The sequence below is a fragment of the Drosophila mauritiana genome, chromosome 3L, assembly GCF_004382145.1.
Source record: "Drosophila mauritiana strain mau12 chromosome 3L, ASM438214v1, whole genome shotgun sequence".
Taxonomy (NCBI): domain Eukaryota; kingdom Metazoa; phylum Arthropoda; class Insecta; order Diptera; family Drosophilidae; genus Drosophila; species Drosophila mauritiana.
The window spans coordinates 6,337,899-6,364,942 of NC_046669.1; the positions used below are offsets into that span (position 1 = coordinate 6,337,899).

Genomic DNA, 27,044 nt, shown 5'->3' on the forward strand with positions numbered 1-27,044 from the left:
AACACTGATTTAATTAAGAAAGCATTACCCTCGTTAAGCCAAATCAAAATTAATTGCCTTTGGATGCAACAGTAAAGTGAATGTAAAAGCTGAAATTGGAGGCATTACCAAAGTTTTTCGCCAGCTCACGTACAAAGTAGAGTTAAATTACATTTTATTTTCCGTTCTGAATGCCACGTTTTAGGTGTTTTACCAAAAATATTTCCTTAACTCACACAAATTTCGCATTAATTTAACATGCACTTGCAAACTGAAGCGAAACTCGTACTGCAGAAGTTTTTGAGGAATATTAGTACTCAGAGTAATAATGATTTCCCGAATTTATATTTGTGGTTTGAAAGAGATTACAAATTTTAGAAAATTTTTTGATCAGGTTGGCCAGGAGAAGTCCAGCCCACTGTAAGCCTAGGATCTAAGCGCATGAGCGAGAAAAGCGTAGGACAGGATGAGGAGGCAGCCCGTAGCTTAGTGGTTTTAAGGAGCGGAGATTGGGTCGAAATGAGGGAGATAGTCACACTGCAGATCGGCGGAGCCGGCAATGCCATCGGAGATTCTGTGGGTAAACCAGGTGTTATAGGTGATGTGCTAAGTGTTCAACTTTTTCCAGTTCTGGCACGTGATTTCACATGAGCACGGTGTGGATTATGCTTCTGGTCGGTTTGGCGGCACCAGTCCACTTCAGCTGGAGCGTATCAATGTGTTCTTCAACGCAACGGCCAGCAAACGGTTCTATGCCCGCACCATACTGATAGACACTGAAGCCAGCACCATCCAGCGTCTCAACGCCAGCAGTCAGCTGTACAGGCCGGAGAACTTTGTGGCTGGATCGGAGAGTGCTGGGAACAACTTTGCACGTGGCTATCACACGGATGGTGCCGCCATTTTGGATCAGGTGCTGGAAAATACGCGCCGGGAGGTGGAATCGGTGGATTCGTTGCAGGGCTTTCAGTTGCTCCACTCGATCGGAGGCGGAACTGGCTCCGGCTTGACCTCTCTTATAATGGAGGCCCTCGTGGAGCAGTATCCGGATAATTTGCTCTGCAACTATGTGACCATTCCGTCGCCGAATATGTCGCAGGTCGTGGTGGAACCCTATAATGCCCTACTTAGTACTCCCGCCTTGGTCAACAATTCGCATTTAACCTTCTGCCTTGATAACGAGGCCCTGTTCCAGATCTGCAATAGAAACCTGAAGATCAAGATGTCCGGCTACGAGCACATCAACCACATAGTAGCCCTGACCATGTCGGGTATAACCACATGCCTGCGGTTTCCTGGCCAACTGAATGCTGGATTGCGCAAGATCTATGTAAATATGGTGCCATTCCCGAGGCTGCACTTCCTCATACCGGGATTCGCACCATTGGTCACCTGCAAGCAGCAGCAGTTTAGCAAGGGCACCGTTTCGGAGCTGGTGCAGCAGATCTTCTACAGTAATAATCTGCTCTGTGCCATCGATCTTCGAAAGGGCAAACTGCTGACCGCTGCTGGAATTTTCCGAGGAAGAATGTCACCGCGTGAGGTGGATCAACTGATGACTGGGGTGAGGAATAAGAATATCAACAATTTCGTAGACTGGATACCCAACAATATCAAGACGGCTATTTGCGATATACCGCCGAGGGGCCTCAAGATGTCAGCTACATTCATTGGAAACACAACGGCGATTCAGACGCTGTTCCAGCGATTACTGGACGCTTCCATGGCCATGTTGCGGCGCAAGGCCCATCTTCACTGGTACACGGGAGAGGGAATGGAGGAGCAGGAGTTCCAGGATGCGCAACAGGAGTTACAGGCCATCATCGATGATTACCGCAGTAGTGCTGAGGGCGAGGATTCCGGTGGTGGCGGTGGAGGAGGTGGTGGCCGCAGTGGGAGCGCAGAAAGCGGTGAAGAGGAAGCCACCGCAGAGGCCCATTGTCAATATTGCACCGAATAATATTACTTCCACATTTAATTCAGAGAGATAGATATCAGGGTTCACAAAATTCAAAGTGTTCATTTGTAATTGCGCGTCTTGGAATCAGGACATATTTCGACTAGAAAAATATATATTTTAGGTATATGTTTCATTTGTTTTTGGAAAGTTATCAATTTTGCTACCGACTGCTTTCGCATTATATTCCCCAGTACTTTTTCCCATGTTTAAAATGCATTTGGGGTAACAAAACTAAAAAGAAGAAAAAGAAAAACTATCCTATCTGATATTTTTGGTGGACCTACATGTTTTATACCTGAGCGTGTGTGTGTTTGGCCAGCCGTGTATATATGTGTTCGTTTGCTATCTAAATATTTTGTTTTGGCAGTGCAAAAGTTTTGCCAGCCTGCCAGGACCTGGGATCCTGGGCGTTCCACAAGCACACGGCCCAGCCCCCACATTTTTGTAATGCAAAAAGTATTTACAATTTGCAAGGCAGCCAGTTGGGTCCTGCTGCATGCATGTCCTGTGAACGGTACCCTTTCAGATTGCGGGGTTTGGCCTAATAGGTTTTTGTTAATTTTGGGGATTTTACTTGAAAGGCGCTCGCAAAAGGATTTTACACATGTTGCCGCTTTTACCTAAGCGCTTTCACTGTTGCATGTTTTCGTTATTATTATTTTCTTCCTGTTGCAATGGACTGCCTGAAGACTGCCTTGCCAAAGGTTAGCAGGATGCAACAAGGATATGTGGAAATTGCATAAGCTTTATAATAAAACGCTCTACTCGACGTGAAGGATATAACACAGAGCAGTGGGCAGGGCAACACGAAAGGTTGGATAACATCTAAATAGAAAAGTTGCCCAGGTCAAAGGTGATTCTCAGGCAGTTTTAGGGCACAAACTTTTCCACTCCTATGAGAAAAGTTCTGACCCACACAGAGACAGACTGAAAGGATAGTTGAAACTGCTCGCAAACTTACATTAGATGGCTCAGTATTCAGCTCGTTGTTGGTTTGTTAATGAGCCGCATTGTTGCCGTTTAAAGAGGACGGAGAAGCTCAAGTACCCAGGAACACCAAGCAAATGAAGATGTGTGAGACAAGCCTGAGGATAAGCTACTAATATGGGCGCACTGTGGATAACTTTATCTATTAAATGTTATAAATCGAGAAAAAATACTTTATAACTCAATTATCTTAGAAAATGGAAAAAAAAACATACAAGGAGCGTAAAAACATACAATCCGAGGTATTTGCATTATAGAAATGAGGATGCAATACTGTTGTTGCTTTCTCTTTGTGTGACATAACAAGACTGGTATTGAAAGACATCTGGCGGTTGGCTTTTATCTTTGTGGCAGCCAACAGGCACCGGGAAACGCAACACATCTACCCAACGCTAACGACAGCCGCCAACGATGTTTGCATATTACGCATACGCAGCGTTGTCGCGTATCTCAATTTGGCTGCCGTTGCCACGATTCCCCAGCTACTATTTCATACTTTTGGCCTGCAACATGCGGTGTTGTGTCACAGCAGCACCTCCCTATATTTGCCTCCATGTTTCTGCCACACAAAATCCCCTGCAGCAGTCGGTCGACAAAGCAAATACAATAAATGAACGCCACCAGCGCTTCATCGTCTTCTTCGTTTGGAGCGGAAGAACAGCTCTCCACTGGCAAGTTTGCCGCCTCTTGCTTATCTACCCTCCAACGAAATGTTGCATTTCGGGACTTTGTGCAGTTTGCCATTTTATTATTTCTAGCATATTTTTGTATGCATGAGTTTTCCCTCTGACAGCTTCAAAAGTCAACGTCTGCTCCGTTATATCATTTAATTGCTTTGGTAAATGTTTAAATATATTCGAGCTCTGCAAGGGGAATTGGGAGTGCTCAAAAAGGTAACAAAACAAAGGAAAGCAGTTGGCTTAAAGCTTAACTCGGTTGGCGGGTGCTTATAGAAGGCTTATACCACGTAAAGTATTACTCAAAGGTTTAGACGATTTGGAAAGAGAAAACTAATATTTAAAAGCATTTAAATATTCTTCCAGCATCCGTTATCCTATTAGTAATTATTTTGGATAAATAGTTTATCTTATATTAAATTTATTTCTATTCTTTCAGTCTTATTCAACGCGATACGCATCCCGCTCCCATCATCAACTGCCGCATGATCAACTCTGGTGGCAAACACATCCGGAATGCCTCCCCAGCGCCCGACCATCGTTCCGAGGCTCGATTACGGATCGATCCCAAGGTCCTCGTTTTTGTGGAGACCACATATTCCGGTCTGGGCAGGGACATTGCCGAGCTGCTCGTCTACAATCGGATCAAGTAAGTTTCGCAGGGCAAAAGAGAAATCATAGACAATTAGCTCTGGCAAATTTGCATAATTGCGAAGGCAGCGATGCGGCGATAATTATTACACTCAAAGTAACTGGGAAACGGAAGTGGCAGCGAAACCAACACCAGACTGCACACACACTCACACAGAGAGAGAGAGACACCGAGGCAAAATGAATGGCGAGTGCCAAGTGAGGTCCTCCGGACCCCGGACTCCGAAATGCTCTAGTTCCCCCTGTTCCGCACTTCGGTTCCTTTGCTGCTGCAGCCCCGGCCATTGTCAATGCTGACCCAATTTGGGTAGTTGGCCATAAAAAGGCAGGTTATGAAATTAATGCCAAGCTATGCAGCTTCTCCCCGCCTCGGTGTCTCTGTGTCTGTGTCTCTCCGGTTGGGGGAAGCTATGCTCCTCGTTGCTGCTGCGGGCAACCAGAAAGCATTCCAGTTTAATTGGCAACTTATGCTTTTGTGGTCGAGTGGCCTGCCAAACGACGCCGCATCCCGAGCATCCTTGCCGAGGCATACCATCCATATCCATCCAGCACATCCATCCATCTGGTCGGCCAGCTCAGGCGGAAGTCTCGTTTTCCCTGGCGAATGTCTCACCTGCCCCGGGTATCTTCAGTCGTCTGCCTCACATGGCTTCTCCTCCTCCGCCTTTACCTCCAACTGACCAAGTCAGCAGTTTTTCCCGACCACACTGCCTGCAGTCGGCCAACAAAGTGCTCAACTTCAAGGAGGAGTTGAGTCCCTTGGGGATGACTGTAAGCCATAAACACACAGAGTCTGACAGCAATGTTGCGTAATTCGAGAGCATTTCAAGATGTACGATGGTCCCAATTAATTAATGCTTGGAAGAAACACAGTTATTCAAGTTATGATTAATGCCTTTGGCGCTTAAAGGAATTGCCTAAATTCTATTGTACTTGTAGTATTATTAATTAAATATTATGTTGATTTTGAATCTTTGAATTAACGCTGCTACAAAGTTTAGTCTCAAATGAAATGGGTAAACCATTTCAAACTGTTTGGTGTGCTTTTTGCTCCCTGAGGGTATTTCGAATTCCCTAATTTCGCCGGCTACATTTTCGTTGCCTTCCTTACAAAGAGTTATTCTTCCTTGGGTTATGCCTTTGTAATTCTCCTGTCGGCCGCCTTTTACTGGTGTTTGCTAGTGTGGGTGCTCGGATGTCCTGTGTGTAGGTGTGAGCCATTCCAGGCCCGCCCAATTGGTTAACCGCAATGACCGCAGGAAGCAGCCTCCTGCGAGTAACCGCAATTATTATACCAGCTGCACTTTGGCACCGGGAGGGCGTGGCAAACTTTTCAATACCATTTTTATGCAATTTTTTTTCTTCACACTCTCTTTTTAAAATGCACGACATACATGTTTGTGAATTGTGTAAATTGCGGTTATAAAGCGAAGGCAAGAAGAGTGGTTAGTTTTTTATAGATGGGGATAGAGAAAGAAGCCCGAGGCAAATGGCTGTTCGCAGCCTCCAAAAGTCAAAGGGCAAGAATTTCAATTTGCCGCAGCTTTTGTTGATGTTGTTTGTGCGACTCCTTTGGCTCTTGTGTTGTATAATTAAATTTTGTCGTTATGGCTGTAGGAAAACTAGCTGCTCGGTGCTCGTGCTTTGCATTTCCCAAAGACTTGCGACTCGTACTCCTTCATCAGCAGACAAGTGCTTCAACTTTAATGAGATTTCAAGTACAAATAGCAACAGCAGCAATGCCATTCAGTCAGCCATAGTATCAGTCCCCTTCATTTCATTCCACTTGCCATCCCCCCCAAAAGGCCCCGACCAGTTGAGTAATGCCAGCCATTGTCTCCCGCGCTTTAACCAAATATGCAGGCGAATGACTCTCATGACCTAATCAACTTGGTCATATGAGCCCGGGAGTAGGGTGTTGGGTGCCGGGCGTGGAAGGATCTGGGTGGGTCCTTGATGCTGCCATTACTCCCGCTGCTTATCAATGACTTCATTAGTGTACTCTTCAGTGACTAGTCTGCTGCTTCCTTTGGTTTTCGGGTACTCCAAACTTTGCCCGTAGCCGAGGGAGACGGGCAACAAATTTCATTAACATTACCATCTCATTATTGCTGATGACTTTTGTGAGGGAGTTGAAGTGTGTGCATATCAGAGAACCGAAAGGAGATCGGATGAGTACACAGAAGCAAAATTACATAGTTAAATAGCTAGATGTGAAGCTGAGTATCCTAGATGATATCAGCTTTAAAGATTTTCAGTGTGAGTGATGTAAACTATAAAAATCTTGAAAAACTTATACTTCATACTTGTGTATCCCTTCTAGCTCCAGAGAGATCTGTAACTTTAAGTTGCTCCAATTTTTTCCCCTGTGCATTGAAGGGGCAGGCGAAGAAGCAGTAGAGATGGATTGGTAGTAGCATATAATGTAGTACATGTTTGTTGCAGTGCTGCCTGGAGCCGTGCATCCTACAACTCAACAGCAGAACGCACAACGCACAACGCACAGGTTACAAATGCAGAAGGCACAGGCAATCAAAGTTGTCGCTGGCGTCATGGCAGCCATTATTGAAATGCGTCCCAGGAATCGTGAGTGTGTGCGTGGGCGGGACGCAGGTGCATTCGACGGTCGTGTATCTTTGGCAAGGCAATCCTAGAACTCGCTTTTCCCCATTATCAATTATTTATGAACCGAAGCGACGCTGCTCATTGCTCCCAAGTTGCCACTCAATTAGTCATGAAAAATTCACTCGGTGACTTTCCAAGTGTCGCACTTGACGTATGCGTAATGTTGCAAAGTAGCGTTGCCCCCAAAGCGAGAGTCGTTACATTTATTCAATATTTGCTACAAACTCGGCTGCATTTAAAGCAGGCGTATTTCCGCGATTTGACGTCTTACTAATGGACTTTGGCTACAACGCTTTTCGCTTTGTAATCGCTGCCGCTCTTTTAGCCGCTCCAATTAGCCTGGCCAATTGATTGATTGCCAACTTTTGGACGCTCTTTTCTTTTTTACCCTCCCCGAACAAATGGCCCACGTTGTACATACAAATTTCTGGCCAAAAGCCGCGCGCGCCAGCAAGTATGCAAAGTTTTGCAAAAGTTTTTACGCCCGGATTGCCGCCATTTGTAAGCTGGATAGCCTCCAAAAAAAGGAGGAATTTTTGGTTGAGTGTTAGGGGCAAGTTTCAGCCTCTAATGCGCCGTGAAATTCTAATGAAATTTTCCAAGGTAATTACCCGGCCCAAAAGACATCGCCTCAATGGTTCCTTGCTATGCCATCGTTTATTAAATTGCCATTTATAATGTGCGCAATAGGCGGGTCATGTATATACGAGCGTAATAGCTACTTAACCTTATTTTCAATTTTTGATTTGGGGAGTATGGTGGTGGTTAAGGGGAAGCCAAGTCAGGCGGCTGACTCGGAAAGTCAAGTCAGCAGTCAGCACACGGAAGTCATCAGCAGCCTTGTTATCATTTGAACCAAGGACCCCCGAAAGCAACCATCCTGATGGGTTGCTATAGTGGGGGTGTGTGTGAATAATGTAGCATGCTTCTGTGGTGGCCCAGCCCCAAAAACTGCGCTCATCCTTTCGCTTATTCCGGGGCGCTGATTGCGCCACTGGGAGCCCCAACTTTTTAAAACGCGAAATGCCAAAAGGCGCATAACGACGAACGACAGACCCATCCCTTCCGCGACTGACGTCAATTCGCGCAGACACATGGCAAGCGCCATAAACAGCCACCACAATTGGAAGCTTGCCATGGGTAGAGCGGGTAGCTCTATAGAGAACTTGGCTAGAGGACTTGGCTCCCCTTTTGCCCGCTTTTCTCGATTTTGCCAGGCCAGGATTCTAGCTGCTCCTGCTGGCTTCTCCTGTGCTTGGCTCGTCATAATCACACCCTTTTCGCCAATGTTTACTTTAATAATGTCGCGGAAAATTTTTATTTTCAATTTTTCACAAGTCAATGGAGTTTAACCAGCCACCAGGCAGGCAGACTATCTGTTGTGCCACAGTGGGAATCAATGGGCTGTAAAATTATATAATTTCCTTGGCGGTTGGCTTTTCTTTTAGAAAATGTGCGCTACATGATTTATTAGAGATAAATATGCAATTTTTGTGCGTATCTTTCTCTTATAACATTTTCTATATAATTCCACATTTTCATTTTAAATTTAAGGCCAGGATTGCAGCTTTAAATAACTCAGCCGCTTTGCTCAAGTTATCAAACTCAAATTTCACAACCCCTTTTAATAAATAACTTGACAAGTCAAGTCTTGAAATTCCATTTCCTTTCTAATTACAAATTCCACAAATACATGTTGTATTTTTCAAATCTCACAAATTGAATTGACGAATAATAACGTTCGAGTGCTAAGAGCTCTTTTTAAAAATTAAAAATTCCATTTCGTTTGCAATTAAAAATTCCACAAATCTGAATTCAATTTATAAGAATCGTTCCATTAAGATTTCATGGAAATGCTTTCCACTGTTTAGGCCACGACAATGGCCATACAATATAGTCGCCCTGCACACATATGTACATACATACATATATGTTGCCATATGTGTATGGTCTTTATATTTTTTTTCGCCCTTGTGTTTGTGCAGAAAATAGAGGGAAAAATATATAAAAAAAAAAGAAGTATATTTTTGCTCTGGCGCTTGGCACGTGACGCGGCAGTTCGAGTTGTTGTTGTTGGATGCTGTGCACAGAGATTGTTCCCGCAACCTTTGACCCCCTGGAAGCCCGGAGTAACCCACGCTCATGTTTTGTGTGACAAGTTGGCTTTTTGCTGTTGTTGTCGCTTGTTGTTATGCTGCTTTCCTACTCAAACCATTTTCTACTTTTTTTTTCAACAAATTGGTTATTTTATTGAATTACTCAAGCAGCAGGAGGTAGCCCCCGACTTTTCCCCCAAGAACCGTCATCGTCGTCTGGCTTGCGTGATTATATTGGCCTAAACAGAAGGGGGTTTCCCCTAACCCCCGCGCGACCCTCACAAGTCGCGACTTTAAGGACATTGCCTCTGCGTGTCTTCTGCTTTCTCTGTGAAATTTTCTCCTTCCTTTTTCATCGCTGTGTGTGTGACTTAAGTAGTTTCGCCGCGTATAATAAATTTTGTAGTTTAAACTCATTTATTGCCCTCGTCGAAAGGATGAAAGAATGGATTGCGCGCCGAGTGGGCGTGGAGGGCCTAACGATTCTGGCGACTCCTCCCAACCGATGCCATATAGAGTAATGGCCATTTGTTGTATAATTTTCACATTGTTTAGTGTCCCGAGCCAGAAGTAACTTCCGCCACTCGCACACAGTTACCTCCTCTTGGGTATTTTTATTTATGATATATAGATTACTCAGCGAGTTGCTAAAGCAACGGGCAAAGTGCTTTTTGCTTTTGCCCGGGGTAAATGCTTCCCATTTCAAGTGACTAGTGGAGGGGTGGGGGGTATTGGTTGGGGTTAATTACGCTTGAAAATTATAGGCCACGGGGAAAATGTCTTAATATGCGAGGAATTTAATTGGAAATTCGCGTGTGGGTGGGGCGAACTTTAATCCTGCAGCGATTAAATCGAAAATCTGGTTGATTATTTAAATGTGAGCCACAACAATGTATGAACCTTTACATTATGGGTATTAAATTATTGCAAATATCATTTCAATTAAGTTGGTTTACATTTTATTTCGAGCTTACTGCTACTTATAAATTTAATTGTTTGAATTCAATTTCAAAGGATTTATTCAATATGCATTTACTGTGCACATCAGCTTTAAGTTCTATGTTCACTTCAAGGCATGTAGTAAACAATTTCCATTGTGAGCGAACCTAGAAGGTTACAATTTTTCCCATTTCCGTGTCCGACTGATGGAAATCAATCGCCTCCCACTCGCCTGTCGACTAATTGGCACACGTGTCTACCACAGCACATCTAATCAAGTAATCAGGTAGTCCATGGCCTCCACCGTGCTAATTGCATCATTACTCACAGCTAATAAGCTGAAACTTTGCCTCACGGGCCAACTTTTGCCATTGCCTACTTTTTGGGCCCTGACGGTCGAATGCCATGTGGTGGGCTCTTATGGCAGGGATCAATTCACCTGGCTGGCCACAGAAACCGGCCGGCCAACCGCTTCAAACGGCCAAATAAATCCTAGGGATTTTATTCGATTAAGGAAGGTCTATCTATGTTGATCTTTGCCTTTGGTACATAGAAAGAAATCTACATTAGCATTTAAGCCATAATGAAATATATTAAAGCGTTCCTAAAATAGAATGTTATAATTAAAATTTATTTTGAAAGTCCGTTTCTCCGTGTAATACTCACAATAAAATCCATTTAAATTTTGTAAATTTATTCTTGTTTTCGCAAGGATTTCGTAGCCAGTGCAGGAATCTGTATTTGCGATTCGCCCTACAGCTTAATTTCCTGGCGCAAATATCAACAAGGCCAAGTGAGATGCGCCACCAAGATGAAACCGGCAGCCCCAAAGCGTTCTAATGAAATTACAACACAGCTGCTGGACTGCGGCGGCATTCGGGGGCATACAGCGGAATGTGGCAGCTCCTCGAGCGGAGTCGACACAAGACCCTGTAAGCCAAAGTGGCAGTGGGAAGTCAACTAAAACTAAGCTCATTTAATGCGTTGCATAAGCGACAAGCGCGAGTTGGCCAACAAACACAGCCAAACACCCACATTCAGTGCGCCAGCCAGGCAGACACACATACACAGATAGACAGACAGACAAACAAACAGGCAACACCTACGAACCGGAAACGGAGGCAAGAAGAAGAACAGGGTTAAAGGAAAAAACAAGTACTAGCGCGCACGCCGGCATTTGCACTTTTACGTTTATCCCGAGGATAATTTAACACCCCATACAAATGCAAACAAATGAGCGCAAGCCCTCTAACACACAACTTACTCACTCACTCACTCACACACACACGCGCGTATGCCTGGTGAAGGAAAAAACAACATTTATTTACTTGCAAGTAATACCCGGTAATGGGTTTTTAAAACAAATCCGCTGCGGGCCTGTAAATGAACTTCTCTCATTTTCCGTCTGGCAATTAAATTTCAAACATCAACATACACACAGCGACACATTCGCACCAAGGGAAAGTGTCATTATATAGTTAATTAAACAAACATTTTGTGCAGATAAAACGCTTTAATTAATGCTCTTACAGCACTCGAATAACCTAGCAGAAGTTCGCATTAAATCCACCCCGGCATCCCCGAAGCTCGCCAAACACCTGAAAAGTATGCAATGAAAATTCTTTTGGTGCCTCTGCGGCTCGTTTGTGCCATGTGCCATTTGATGTGGGTCGTTCTGGGCTGCTCGGTGGGTTTGCTGTTATCTTTGACAGTGGGTACATATTAGGGTTTAAAAATATGTTATCTGCTCGCTCTTGAATTAAACGAATTTTAGAAGCACAGTTGGGTTTCTAAAACCAATTTGTCTAGTGTTTTCTGCACAGAAAAACCTAATATGTTTATACTAACAATATTTTATGATCTTTTTACAAAATAATTTTAAAGAACTTTTTAATGTTAGTTTTTTTTTTGATATTTTTATGCAATTCTCCAGGTCATCACGACTTGGATGACGATCCTCGCATTTAATTCACCTCTTTATATTCCCATTCTTTTATGCGAATTTCGTCCTCGAGCCGTCGAGCTGGGCGCACGATCTTTCAATATCCGGGCGAAACATAAATGACCACTTTGATGGGCTTGCTGCAAAATCCCACCCTTCACTCCAAAATGGAGACCCCATGCCGGGTGACACATGGTCTCGTGTTGACGCGCCATAAAATATGCAATGCATGCAGTGTGTCAGCGTTTTAACCGCCCGACAGCCACCGCCGCCCAAAAATATCCAGCTCGCCGCCCCACCTGATTTTATTTTCGCAGGAGGGTCGCAGGAGGACCAGGCCAAAAGTCATTTCGTTTTTTGTCAGGCCCATCGCACAAAACTATCAATAATACGCCACGCTCACGAGCAAGGACTCCCCATTCCACAGGATACATACAGATCTGTATATATATACATATATATATATATATATCTACAATATACAGGGCGCAGTTTCGGCTCAGTGGAGCACCACATTCAGTCATATATAAACTGTTTTGCCTTATGACTTTTATATGCAGCCGAACGGTTGCGGGGGCAGTTGCAAATATTTTTAATATGCTTCGGCGAATGTGTGGCGGGTTAAACAACAACAAAAAGTAAAGCAATAAAAATGCTTACAATGGCTGCTCCATTGGGTTTTTTACGTCCCGTTTCGGAGTTTACGTGTACTGGCCCCTTAAATGGTGGAAACACCGCTTGGCATATTGAATAAAGTGGACAACATTTTGCCGAAGGATCGGATCACTGGGTTTATTGGCTTTTGGGTCCGGGTTTGGGTTTTTGGCCTCGGTCACGAGCTTGGCTTGTTTAGCTTTAAAATCCACTAAATGGCCCGACTGGCTGCCTGGCCAACAGGATGTGGTAGATGGAGGATCCAGGATGCTGGTTGGCAGTGTATGCAGGATATACGCAAAACCAAAACCGACATTTGGTCCGTATATGCATATGCATTCGCCCACCGCCCAAAGTGAAATGCACAGAGACAGACATGAAATTCAATCAATTGGAAATTCCATATCAGTGAAAATATTTTAATATTTATGCAAAATATTTACGCACAGGCGAAGGGAACAATATGAGTAGTAGCAGTAGGGTAGATGGCAACGTTTAGCAGGTTTACTCAGCGAAAATAATAATATTGAAATTGATTTTATTCATAAAGACGTTGCATATTTATGCAACCGTGTTCAATGTAATTATGGCATTCGCTGTGTTTTTTCCAAGTGCTTTTCCTGGTTATGGAAATGGCAATGAATAACGAATGGCATACGTAAATACACATGTGTTATGCCTAACGAATGGAAATTAAGCAGTTAAAGCGTTCGCTGAGATTTATGCTATATTTGTTCGCTTTCTTGGCAGAACCATCTAAGCTTATCTATTCTTCCAGCTAAAACAAACACGAGCTTATCGCATGCTACTCACGTTTGGGGTTTCGCAATTGCATTGCAATGTCACCCATTCTATATGGCTTGTCATAGCCAACCGCTTTTGACATCCGGCTGTCAAATGCAGCTCTCGCTGCACTATTCCAATCCAAGGAGGATTTCGTTTGTCTCATTTGCTCACACCCTCAATGAATGTCACATTTGACAAGCACTTTCTTTCTATCTCTATCTGTGCCGGAATTCTTTCTAACGCCATCTTTGTTTGCCATGTTGTTTCTGGTTTGACAGTTATGGCACACAGATATTTTCCATTGTGATATGCCATTTGTTGCAAGACCATTGGGTTGGCATAGAAAAATATTTGAGTAATGTTTTTTTTTCTCAGTTTTAAATTGTTTGCTAGAAGAGTCTTTATTGAAAAAATGGGTTTAGGATTAAAAAAGCCGATGATAATATTGTTATTGTAATGAATATATTTTTAGCTGAAAATATTTTATAGTTATAAGCCTCTTATTCATATTGGTTTTTAGTTTAATATATCCTTATTCACACATTCTTAAAATCCTATTTCCTCTTATTTGCAGATATAAAATCGAAGTGGCGGGCAAGAGTTTACCAGTTCTCACCAATCTCGACAAAGGTCGTTATGGCGTGATAGTGTTTGAGAACCTGGACAAATATCTCAATATGGACAAATGGAATCGAGAGCTGTTGGACAAATACTGCCGGGAGTACTCCGTGGGAATTGTGGGTTTCGTGAGTCCCAGTGAGGAGACTCTTGTCGGTGCCCAACTTCGGGACTTTCCGCTGTTTGTCAACACGAATCTGAGGTTGAGAGACGCCAGCTTGAATCCCTTGTCATCGGTGCTTCGATTAACACGAGCTGGTGAAACAGCTTGGGGAGCTCTGCCCGGAGATGATTGGGCGGTTTTCCAGCATAATCACAGTACCTATGAGCCTGTGGAGTGGGCGCAGAGAAATACTCAAGAGTATCCAGCGGATAGTGTGGGCCAGGTGCAACTACCTCTAACTACTGTCCTTCAAGATCGCGGACAGTTGGATGGCATACAAAGAGTGCTCTTCGGCAGCAGTTTGCGCTTTTGGCTTCATCGTTTGGTCTTCCTGGATGCTCTGAGCTATCTAAGTCATGGTCAACTTAGTCTGAATCTGGAGCGAATGATTCTAGTCGATATAGATGATATATTCGTGGGCGAGAAGGGCACCCGACTGAGACCAGATGATGTGAGAGCCCTAATAGCCACCCAGAAGAATATTGCAGCCATGGTTCCAGGTTTCCGGTTCAATCTGGGATTCTCGGGAAAATACTATCATCATGGCACGAGGGAAGAGAATCTGGGTGATGATTTCCTGCTGCAGAACGTTCAAGAGTTCAACTGGTTCTCGCACATGTGGAAGCACCAGCAGCCCCATTTGTATGATAACCTAACCCTCCTGATGGCAGAAATGCACTTAAACTACGCCTTTGCTGTGGATCACAACATACCAACGGATTCGGGTTACTCCATATCACCGCATCATTCAGGCGTTTACCCCGCCCATGAGCTACTATATATGGCTTGGAAAAAGGTGTGGAACGTGAAGGTTACCTCCACGGAAGAGTATCCTCATTTGAGGCCAGCTCGATTGAGAAGAGGATTCATTCATCGCAACATAATGGTGTTGCCGAGGCAAACTTGTGGTCTATTCACCCACACCATGTACATCGATCGCTACCCGGGGGGTAGAGATAAACTAGATGAATCCATACAGGGTGGAGAACTCTTCCAGACCATTGTGTATAATCCCATCAACATCTTTATGACGCACATGTCCAACTATGGATCGGATCGTCTGGCTCTGTACACATTCCAATCGGTGATCAAGTTCCTGCAGTGCTGGACCAATCTCAAGTTGGCCTCAGCTCCGCCAGTTCAGCTGGCCGAGATGTATTTCCGGTTGCATCCCGAGGAGGTGGATCCCGTGTGGGGAAATCCCTGTGACGATGTGCGCCACAAGAAGATCTGGTCAAAGACCAAGAACTGCGATTCGCTGCCCAAGTTCCTGGTGATTGGACCGCAGAAAACGGGCACAACTGCATTGTACACATTCCTATCCATGCACGGCAGTATTGCGAGTAACATCGCCAGTCCGGAAACCTTTGAGGAGGTTCAGTTCTTCAACGGAAACAACTACTATCGTGGTCTGGACTGGTACATGGACTTCTTCCCATCGGAATCGCTGCCCAACACGAGCTCCCCGATGCCCACACAGTTGGGATCGCCACGCTTCATGTTCGAGAAGAGTGCTACCTATTTCGATGGTGAGGCTGTGCCCAAACGAAGTCATGCCCTGCTTCCACATGCAAAAATCGTCACGATTCTGATATCACCTGCGAAGAGGGCCTACTCCTGGTACCAGCATCAGCGTTCCCACGGCGATGTTATAGCCAACAACTATAGTTTCTATCAGGTAAGTCAATTTTACGAAGTAAAAATATGAATATATTATAAAATGGCGAAGAATTATAGAGTACTATAGAATTATAGAGTATAGTATAGAGTAAGTTAGACTGCTTATTTCCCAGCAATTTGTATTTGTTGGTTATTTTCTACGTCCAATTTTCTGTAAGGCTTTAAGCCAACCCAATGGAAAACTATAATTAACTCGCCTCATTGCGTACTATGGAAATCAAATGGTGCCCCCTTGATTGATATACATTCGATATGAAGTGATGCGAATACAAATTCCCAAATTGCAATTTCTTATCTGGCACTGTGAGGGGGGAAATGAAAAGAAACATTTAAGCAAACAGGAAAATTCATTTGGGTTCACCTCAAAAGAAAATCGAGAAAAACAAAATAAATGTACGAAAATTCGGTTTTAATTCGAAACAACTTGTGGGACTTGTTCTGCTACTCCATTGTGGCAATAAGGTGCCTCCACACATCCTGCAGCTTCTTTCGTTGATTCTTTGGCACATTTCATTTGAATTCCATGCCGGAAAATTTCTATTTGCACCCGAGTTTGTCCCACAACTAACACATGTCCGAATGCCTCAGATTGCTCCACCAGCTTGCTCTGACATGTGTCCAGGTCCGTGTCAAGGCACTCAGAACTCGTTCCTCTAATAGCATTTCTGCACTGTGAGGAAAGGGGTAAAAATCCACAGTAAAAGAAAGTGCAAAATATTCTAGAAATCTTCTTATTTCATAAGTATCTTAAGGGTTTTCAAAGCTGCCTTCTTGTTTTATGTCCTTAAATACTACTGCAATATGCAAGTTCGGAAACTGCGCCAATTTCTCAACATGCATATGAGCAATTGGGTGTTCATGCTTAGAAAGAACACTGATTTCACACCATTCCGCTTCTTTTCTCCCCCAACCACTTGAACAGGTCATAACGGCAAGTGACTCCGCACCGAGGGCACTGAAGGATCTGCGGAACCGGTGCCTAAATCCCGGCAAGTACGCCCAGCACTTGGAGCACTGGCTGGCCTACTATCCCGCCCAGCAGCTGCACATCATCGATGGCGAACAGTTGCGCCTGAATCCCATCGATGTGATGAACGAGCTGCAGCGCTTCCTCAAAATCCAGCCGCTGCTCGATTATTCAAATCACCTGCGATACGATGTGAAGAAGGGCTTCTACTGCCAGGCCGTCAGCGAGAAGCGCAATAAATGCCTCGGAAAGTCCAAGGGACGCCAGTATCCGGCGATGGATGAGCGCAGTGCCAAGCTGTTGCAGCGGTGAGTAAAATCGAATGTTGCCTCCATACCCTCCAAAAAAAAAAAAAAACCAAAATAAGGGGGGGGCAAAGGGACCTGAGAAAAGCCGGGAAAGGTGGGAAAATCATGAAAAGTTCGAGCCATCAGTCGTGTGGGCGGCGTTTTTGGCGTGAGTGATTTGGGACGACAGACAGGACGACGAAGGAGCTGCACACATCCCTTGCTGCTTTGAGTGAAGGATTAATGAACATATGTGGCCATGGGTTGTGGGGACAAAACTCCTCGCTTTTTCTTCGTTCGAAGGATATGTGTAGGTGTATGTGTGTATGTGTGGCACTTTGCGGCCGCTAAAAGTGCACTTTGCTGTACTGCGATTTCGTCGGTATGCCAGCTGTTGTCAGTTGACAAGGAAAACGATTTGCCGCTCCGCATTTTTCTAGGCCAACAAACACACGGAAAGTACACAAACGGAAATGGAGATGGACAGATGGACTACTTTGTGAGGCATTCAACTGGAGTAAATGGGAAATATATCAGGGGAGTTGGAGTTGGCCAAATAAAAGTGCCTGTAAGCTGGGGAAATTTGTTTCCTGACGAGATTTCATGATGATGGTGGAGAAAAACGATTACGTTCATGAATGTGGGTATAAAAGGGTTTAGTTCAGGGGCAGTGGAAAGGTTGCTTTTTACTTAAATTGTTATAATATTCTATTGGTTGCCAGATGTTTTGAGCTTAGTTCCTCAGATTGGTCCGAATTCCCGCAGACAAATCTGCTTTCAGCCCTGAGCAATCCAAGTGGTTCATAAAAACATCAAGAGCTGTGAGGGTAGACTGAAGTAAAATATTCAAAAACTTAGCCAGCAAAGAGGTGCTGCAAAAGATAAGCCCGCGTCGATCTGCATATTTGTTCTGTCTTTGAGGCGGGAAACCAGCGATTTGAAATTCTAATTTCGCGCCTCCACTTTGGCTGCGTTCTTCCTGAAATTCTGATGGAATATTTCTATGTTTTCTTTTCTCGTTTGCAGATACTATCTCAATCACAACACGGCGCTGGTGAAGCTGCTCAAAAAGCTGGGCTCGCGGCCAATACCGCAATGGCTCAAAGACGACCTGTCCACGGGAACGTGATAGCAGCTGTTTGGTGGAGGTGGAGGTGGAGGAGGTAGTGTCGGCTCCATAGGAGGCACTAAGTATCGCAAATTGCGGGCAAAACTCAGGAAACAGTTGCATTGGCTGCATGTGGCAGCCGAAAATGCGGAGAGCGCTCAGCGACGACGGCGTCACAACTGACAGGATGAAAATTTGACAGAATTGCGATGGAAAATCTATCACACTCGTTTCCAATTTTCACTTTTGGCAAGCTTCTGCAAATAGAAATTTAAAGTTAATTGAAAGTTAAGTTCTAAAGTTATTCTAAAGCAATTCTAAGTTAAAAAGTTAATGTTTTAAGTTGTTAGTTTTCTATTTCCAATCAAAGATGAATTTTTTTCGTATTGAGGCATTAATTTTATATTCTCAGTGTAGCTTTTGCAGACTCTTGTCAAAAGTAAAAGAACGGAAAAGGGCAGGCTTATAAACATCTTAAAAAAGCAGCTACCGTAGAAAAAAGATAAATTAAGATGAAAAAAATAACATAATTAGTCGCTTTTAACATGCATAAATCTTTTTTGTTTGTTGCTATTGCAGCTAATTAATGTCACTGCAGTTGTCAGCTAAAGTTGTACAGTGTATGAGTGCGTATCTGTGTAAAATTTATCTGCGGACATTGTGTAAATAGGCATGAGTGTGTGTGTGTGTGCTTGCGCATTATAAATTATCATAAATAATATCATGAGGCATCATGAATAAATGCATAAATGCGCTTTGTTAGTTGTTTAATGTTTATTAGTTGGCAATGGCGAATTAAGCGCCTAATTGAGTTTACGCATAATCCAGCACTTTCGTTATTACTATTACCTCAACACCGATTCAGCTCTCCGCATCCTAAAGACTCGATCAAATAACTTTTGACAACTCCAAAATACATAACTATGTACTACTATTCAAACGGCAGCCACAGAAACATCTGTGTACCTTAAGCATTTCAAATCCATGCCACAACTGTGACTTTGTTCCAGCAGTTAACGAGTGCTAGTACGTTAAGCATAAGGCTGCCTCTATCCCCTAAGTGTATTATAGATGTTTTTAGCCTAAGCATAGTGAGTAGACTTAAAATGCGCTTGTCACAGGCCTCGATGTAAAAGTGTAAAACTCTAGTTGTATTTTTAACGCAGCACTAAGCAAAGCTCTATTGTATAGTTGGATATATGCGTAAATGTATGAGGACTAGTTCAAGTTTAGATTGGTAATGCGACAATAATAAAAGCGAAATTATTGCAAGTGTAAAACGAATGCGAATTATTCATTGGCGCGTTTCAGCGGGAAATTTGAAAAGTAGGTTTACTTTTGTACTAAACAAACTTTATCAATCACAAATCGGTTTAAAAGTCGAGACACGAACCAAAACAATGTACTAAAACCAAGTAAACATGACCAGCGAAGACACTCACCTTTGCCGAGGCACAAACCACTTTCATCGAGTTCAAGAACAAAACTGAAAAAGTATTCGCTAAGAGCGGATAAGAAATGGTGTGTTGTTATCGAATAAACGTGTGTGGAAATCGAAATGGCAACTTCTGCTTTTAATCCGAAAATACGTTATTTTCAAAAATATATGCATTCTTTCGCCTATTATAATTATAAGTAAGATTAGTGAAATTTCATCTGATAGAAGACAAACAGAATAACAATTATTTTAAAATGCCCCGATGGCATATTACGAAGATTGCAAAATATAAATAATGAACAACAATTTAAAAAAAACTCTCCTTGTGTACAAAACATATAATATTTTAAATACGTATTTTGGCGCCACCTTCTTCAGTGAAAACAGTGATATCACAGCAAGGTAATCGATAGGTGATGGGTGCGCACCGATAGTATCGATTAGCCATAGCTTTTCGTTCGCAGCTTCGTTTAGTTCATTTCTGTAGTTCGTTCGTGTCGGTTGTGGGAGTTGATGTTTTCTAATTTTATTGACAACTTTGAATATTAACATTCAAATACGCGCAATTTCGGTGTATATTTTAGAGTAAATAAATTTATTTATATAAAAAAACAACGGTATATATGGTTGGCGCGTCGGATTCAAATCGAAACCGCAAGCTATAAGTTTAAATATCAACTAGATAAGCTATAGAACGATAAAAGTAGCACGTGCTAACAGGTACTCCGCCGAAAACGGCAGTTGCAAAAAGAGTTAATTATTAATAATAATATCGCGTGTTCCCACAGCCGGCTTTAAATAAAAAGTCGTGGGCGAAGAGAGTGCAAAGAGAGCGAAAGAGAGAGTGCCGTGCGGAGAAAGGTCCACTAAAACGGCGTGTTCTTAATAATTAAATTCCCAGAATATATATCTTTCCACATATGTATATATAATTCTATTCCGAGTGCTAATCGCTGGGTTTTTTGCCCTATGTGCCGCGCATGAAAAGTTAAAGAAGATTCGCTTGGTAAAACCGGTAATTCTCTTCGCCCCCTTCTCTCAGAAAATTCTCCGGTTCTCCTTTTTGGCGCCCGTTCTTGGTTGTTTTTGTTGTTGCTTGCGGCTTGTTGCATTTTCCCTGTCACAACTTATAGACTTTGCTTAAATAGTCAAAATTTAACGTAATCATATGAAAATGTTAGTTGAAAGTGAAATTCGTATTGGTCGGTTTTGTTTATTTATCGTGGGAGCTATCTATTCGAGCCTATCGGAATATTCTAACGGTGCCTTTGAAATCAACGACGATGAAAGAGGCTTCGCTGAAGTTTCCGGTTCGAATAAATAATACCCGTTTCGCACATTGTCGTTTAAAATTGGATTTTGGCTGAAAGGTAGTGCCTAGCCTCTTAGTGTACTTGTATTTCTTATTTATTATCTAATTCAAACAACAAGTTGAGCGCCGAATTGCAACATTACTCATTATTTACCCCCCATAACCGGTGTTATCGTGATTTACAATAAAAATAAAGAGGAGTAATCAGTGCTGTGGTGTAGTGTTCAATCCAGCCGTACAACCAGTTCCTGTTAAGCGAGCCGCATCATGTCCAGAAATAGGGCTGCCATGGTCAGCGCCTTTCGGCTCTTCCTGCGACCAGCGACCACCACCCATAGAAGTCTCGCCCTGCGTTTGGCCCCCGGCACCACCTTCGCCCTGGTGAGTGCTACATACAAAGTACCTACGCACATACTAGTACATTGTTCAGTAAAACTATCTGGTGAAGTCGCGCTCCGGGGGAGCAGCTGTTTGCCAGCGTATCGGATCTATAAAAATACACGCACTTGCTTCTCGAATGTGAATAAGCGCATGCTAACAGCAAGGGGTAGCATTATAGTATTAAGAAATGAGCCATTCCAATATAGGTTTATCACAACTTCCTGAAAAGTTATGTAGGTCAGTTCTTAAAGCTTTCTATCACTTTTAAAATACCAGCCAACAAAGTTTATGCTTTACTTATAATATAGATTTGTTTTAAGAACTTCAATTAAAAAAAAAAAAAATATATTTTAGATAAAGTTGGTATAGACGAATCGTATTCTCAAAACTTTAGAACTGCTATTCTCTTGGACATCACTGTCTGCACACAAATGTAGCTCTGCACAGTCATACTTATATAGAAATGTCTTGTCCTCTGCTGTGCTGGGCATATTTTCTGTTTCGAATTTTTAAAATTTATGCAAAGAACCAGTCCGAAAATACAAAATAAGCTTACATACACACATATATACACCATATCCACATGTCATATGTACATATGATTCTCATTCTGTTTCTCTTTCGTTCACTTTCCCCCTTTTCTTTTGCTAACTTCATTTGGAGTTCTGCTCTCTCTCCCCGGCATTTTTCTCTCTCCATTTCGACTTGTTGTTGTTTTTGCACCTGCGCGAAAAGGCCAAGGCAATAACAACAAAACAGCTGTCAGAAATGTTTATCATCACATGACATGTAGTTGGAGGCGGGTGGTTGAAGAGGGAGGGGCGCTGATAGATGAGCGATTGAGGTAATTTTTTTTCGGAGAGAGAAGTTTGGAACAATTAGCACCCGCTATGGCATCCCAATGCCCGCAAAACTGTGGGTCATTGATTTAATTATTGTGGGTGAGTCATATTTTTTGATGCTGCCACTGATTTTTGTTGCCTAACAATTATAAACGCTAATGCTTATCAGTTTACATTTCTAGCTAAAGTAGGTGAGTCAGCGAAAGCATCTGAAATAAGAGTACATTCCAAGCACAGTGAAACTCGATAATGATGAATATTTGATAAGCATCAAAAAATGTCAAATTTAATCGAAAATCGAAATCAAAATTTAAACTTTTATAAGTGTAAATTGAACGAAATTTAAGATGCTTAAATTTTAAAAAGTTCTTCCATATATATTCCCCTGATTGGAGCTTCACTGTACCAAAAAGGCTCATTCAACCGGCTTGTATTGTGTGCTAGTATAGTATTTCTTTTATGACAAACTCGATTTGCATACGAAATGATTAAATACGCCGTTATTTGCTCAGCGCAAACGAGCGGCTTTGAGCTTTTTTTTTTGTGAAGAGAGCGGGACAAACAAAAGCGAGTGTTGATGACATTGGGCGAAAAGGGGGCGAGATACTTTGTACCTAGATTATTTTCTTTTAGCAGGTTATTTGTTCGACTTTTTGTGCCCACAAGTGTCTATCTCAATTTGCATTCTGTTTTTCGAGCTTTTCCCAGCTGATTAAAGCAAATAGAAGCGATGACAAAAACGACATCATTGATTGTCAAGCTCAAGAGTTTGGCAAACTTCTTGACCCGGATTTCCGGTTTTGGCATCTTAACCTGTCATAGTGTCTCCACATCACGCTCCACTTAGTTTACTTGAAATCTCTGGGCGTACGCGAAAAAATAAATAAAATCCAGAGGATTTGTAGAATTTTTGGGGGAACTCCCGTGCAGTTTTTTCTATGTTTTCGTAGGGCACAAAAACTTTTATTGGCGCCATTTGGTCTGCCCCACAATACACACGCACACACAGGCAGGCACACGGACTCACAGACACAGAACGTGTGCTCTTACATCTTCCCATCCTTTTCTTCCCCTCCTACAGCTGTCTCTTTCCGACAATTTCACTACAATGGGATTTTTGGCTTGCCCTCGAATTTCGGCTTTTTTGCATTGTGTGTTGCCATTTGTTTTGCTATCGTCCTGTTTCCTGGGGCGTGGCACACACACACAAATATATATGTGTGTGTGTGAGTTCGTGTATATGTGAAACACCGACAGCTGAAATTCTAGTAAACCCCCCTATTGTTTCTGAAATATGGCGAAAATATAATGCTAACCAATTATACAATTATATTTCCCACTCGAAAGTTTTTCCACAAATTGTTTCATCATAAAGTTTTTCATGAAAAGAAAGTTTTGGATGAAACATTAATGGGATAGTTTTCCGCGTAAAAAAAATAATTTTTTGAAGACGGCTATCATCACTTTAGTTGCGGTTTAAAATTGTTTGACTTCTTATTCATAAAATGCTGATTGATAATCCGACTCTCATGCCTTATGAGGACCTATTGTTCTAACCACAACTGTACGTTACTGGGAATTTTCTGTGCCGGTGAACAATTATTTTCCGACAGATGCAACGCTTGCGATGGGCGATCAATTGATATTTGATTAAATACACGAGTGCCATGATTCAGGCTTTGGACCCGGCTTTATTTGTGCATCTCTGTGTGTGTGCAAACACAGACATATATACATAAAGCCCGATGGTGGGGCAAACAAAAACAAGGCGGTACTTATGCAAATGGAATTCATCATATCCAAAGCAAACCTCCGCTGGTTGCACATAATGCAGCCAGAGGTCAGCAGCTTAAAGCCAGGGCTTATAGTCGTCGTTTTGGGTATATGGTGACTTTTACGAAGTCTGCTCATTAAATCAGGCTTAGTAAGTGATACTTAAAATGCACTTTTGCAAAAGTCCAAATTTTTTCTACTTTTTTTGCGCACAGTTTTCATGATTTATATGGTTGTTTTAAGGCTCAAAATACATTCAACTGAAATCAGTTTCAACTTTTCCATTTGAAGTAAACAACCTTGATTGCAATTCATATCACGTTTGCCAAATCGGATTAAAACTAACTTAATTAAAGTTCGATCACAAATTCAGTTCAAGTTCAATGCCACATTTTAAAGATTACCCAAAGTATTATCTTACATCGCCTTATGGTTGTTAGTGCCCTCCTCCGCGCTTCTCATACATTCTAGCTGAAGAGTACTTCTGTTCTTAAGACTTTTAATCATTTTAAGACCTGCTCAACCCTAATCGCAAGTTTTACCGGCTTATTTCCAGCAAAGTCAAAGTTCCGCCAAGTTTTTTTTTGCCGGCTGTCAGGGCCCAGAAAAGCACTTAACTTATCAGCACTTATTTCCCGCCTTACGCTAATCTCCTTCTTAAATACTATCAACTATTGTTTGATCAGCAAGTTTCTGTAGCTCTCACCTTAAAGTCACCAAAAAGCATTCGACTTAACTCGTACACAAGCAACCAAGCCGCAGAAAATCCCGTATTATAGGAACGGCATTGGTATAACACCCACTCCGTTCCCCATATTATCCTTCCCCACAGAGCTTTCCTTGCAAACTTGTGCACGTTTTCGCACATTTATCAGCGCTGCAAAATCTTTGCTTAGCTATCAGGGAAAAACGAAAAGCAAATTTTCCCCACCAGACGTTGCAAAAATATTTGCATACATATATATGCAGTTAGTGCACTCTGAATGAGAATATTCGTGGAAGGGACGAGCGAGGATTATACGCGTAATTAATGCTATCGTAAACGGCGGAGGCAGTATGTCACAAATTAGAAAGACCTCATTAGGGCGGATGCTGTCGCTTCATCAGCAGAACTTAAAGTTATGCCTTCCAAATTGCCAGCATAACTTGGCCATAATGTTGTGTAGCCGACAAATAGCTAACAGTGAATATCTTTTCCTTACAATAAACGTGCACTTAAAGAAATTTTGAAAGGGAACCCATAAATACAAGTTGAATAAATTAACTGTTACAAACTTTTAAAGTAGAAAACATTTTTTATGGTGATAAAGAGAATGTAAAATGGAAATTTTAGTAATATATTTTTATTGCGGTCGTTTAAACTTTTTCTACAGATTTAATAATAAAAATTATGTGGGATGAAAAATTATAAATAAATAAATAAAAACTAAAATGAGTAATATAAAGCAAAGCGTAGGGCTTTCATTTCATAATTAAAGTACTTAAAGATAGTTCCAAATATATTATATGGTATAAATGGATCCTACATATGGTTTATAAGTGTATTCATGTTGATGTTTGTCTTTTCCAATCTCCATAGTAATATAACTTCTGGCAACTTAGCCTTTGCGTGCTGTGGCCATTGCTCCTGCACTTGACTTCTGCTGTCGACAAGGGCGGCGTCTACCCTACCCTACCCCACATATAAACCCCCAAATGAACCCCTCATATAGGCCCCCATTAAAACCCCCTATTCCGTTTGGCCCCCCAACTTGTCGGCTTGAATGTTCGCTTTGATGTTTATCTAATGACTCTGCACCGAGTTGGGCTGCACGAGTATCTGATAGATACAAGTGGCCAAAAGCCCTCTGTGTATCTTTCCCCTTTCGCCGAGCCCTTGTAATCCAATCTGCGAAACTATTTGCAGTTTAAGTTAAACTGTAAGCGCCAGCAAAGAATCCAGTTCACATTCACCTCGATGTACGTTATCAATTTGTGGCATTTCGGTGATAGTACTTATCAGCACTCGCTGTGTACATAAAAGTGCTCAATTTAAAATACATACTTCACTTGGCGAGGCCACGCGACCAGAAATCTGTTTAAATAAATTATTTGCTCAATTCATAAAATCAACCCAATTCAATTTAAACCATTCAGGGGGAGATCCCCCATGGCGATTGACCTGCGCCATAGAATATTTCCATGTTGTCAGCATAATTCTGTGAAGCGCCACTCTTGTGTACACTTTTTTCTTGTGGTGCATTGATTTAAATTCAGTGTATTGACTATCAAGCGCGTTGGCCAAACAGCGCCAAGTGGCTGCTAATTTATTTAGTAAATATTTGTGGCTTTGGCCACTTGCTGAACTCTATCGCTGTCCCAATCTCTGAATAAATTCTAGCCAATTTAAAGCCCAAACAAAGAGGGGAATAGGCAGCCCACTCGGAGTGAACCGCATAAAAGGTTCGTTATTAATTCAGGCCACATCGCAGGCTTCTTTGGGTGAGTTTTGGTCCCAAGTTCCCAGGTTTCCGAGTTCCTCGACTGGAGGAGGACTCCAGTGTCAGCTGCTTTTGTTGTCGTCGTCGCTTCCCTCGGTTTTGAAGGCGAAAATTCTCCTATTATATGCAAATTTTCGTTGCGAGCTAGACTCAAAAATGAGCTACATAAATTTACTTTGCTTTTCCTACTCTCGGCTTCCATAATATCCACTTAAGTTTGTCATATGGTTGGAAAGTAGAGATTCAACAAAACAAAAAACAAATACGAGCACTGCTTTTTTTTTAAATGTATTCTTACTAGGTTCATTAAAAACAATTGGTAATGCATATTAAAATCCACAGCTTTAAAGTAACAATTAAAAGCATAATGTAGCCTGTTCTCTAAAAAGGACATTGAATACCAGCAGCAGAGTCCTTATATAGTACTCGTTTTTGTTGTCACCATTCTAGTTTATTTTAGCCATAAAAAAGGGACTGCATAATGTTGTTTTCATGCGGTTTTTCCTAAATGGAGCACTCAACATGCGGCTGGGTTTTTGTTGCCGCTTTTTTCTCGCCTACTAATTACAATGGGATGTGGCCTCGGGTCCTTTCTGATAAGCATTGGGGCGTGGCCCGCAGCCTGCCACTTCTTCACTGAGACCTATTTTATCGTCTCTTCTGAGTGTTAATTGTATTAAAATTAAAATGAAAATTACT

General features: G+C 42.3%; 3 protein-coding genes across 10 annotated transcripts in view; all 3 read left to right on the forward strand.

Moving 5' to 3' along the window:
* LOC117141971 (bifunctional heparan sulfate N-deacetylase/N-sulfotransferase) overlaps positions 1-19,399 on the forward strand; it is a 58,838-nt gene extending 39,439 nt beyond the window's left edge. Inside the window, exons 4-7 of the mRNA XM_033305770.1 lie at positions 4,043-4,252; positions 13,871-15,755; positions 16,680-17,032; positions 18,038-19,399. Coding sequence (XP_033161661.1) covers positions 4,043-4,252; positions 13,871-15,755; positions 16,680-17,032; positions 18,038-18,140 — 2,551 coding nt within the window. The 3' untranslated portion in view covers positions 18,141-19,399. The remainder of the gene's footprint in view (positions 1-4,042; positions 4,253-13,870; positions 15,756-16,679; positions 17,033-18,037) is intronic.
* Positions 377-2,065, forward strand: LOC117141972 (probable tubulin beta chain CG32396). The gene is made up of 2 exons (XM_033305771.1): positions 377-555; positions 608-2,065. Exons 1-2 carry the CDS (start codon positions 421-423, stop codon positions 1,937-1,939), a joined length of 1,467 nt encoding a protein of 488 aa, XP_033161662.1. The 5' UTR covers positions 377-420; the 3' UTR covers positions 1,940-2,065.
* A 637-nt stretch (positions 19,400-20,036) lies between the features above and the next one.
* LOC117141976 (calcium uniporter protein, mitochondrial) overlaps positions 20,037-27,044 on the forward strand; it is a 41,888-nt gene continuing 34,880 nt past the window's right edge. For 2 of the 8 annotated variants that reach the window (XM_033305775.1, XM_033305780.1), the window contains exons 1-2: positions 20,191-20,927; positions 20,989-21,250. In XM_033305775.1, the coding sequence (XP_033161666.1) occupies positions 21,137-21,250 (114 nt within the window). In that variant the 5' untranslated portion in view covers positions 20,191-20,927; positions 20,989-21,136. Of the gene's footprint in view, positions 20,143-20,180; positions 20,928-20,988; positions 21,251-27,044 lie in introns of those variants that run through there. The other 6 variants (XM_033305776.1, XM_033305777.1, XM_033305783.1 and 3 more) reach the window with 6 other exon arrangements.

Coding starts and splice junctions, on each gene's coding strand:
- LOC117141972 (XM_033305771.1), top strand. CDS start 421: ATGAGCGAGAAAAGCGTAGGACAGGATGAGGAGGCAGCCCGTAGCTTA. Junction 556..607: donor GCAATGCCATCGGAGATTCT/GTGGGTAAACCA, acceptor AACTTTTTCCAG/TTCTGGCACGTGATTTCACA.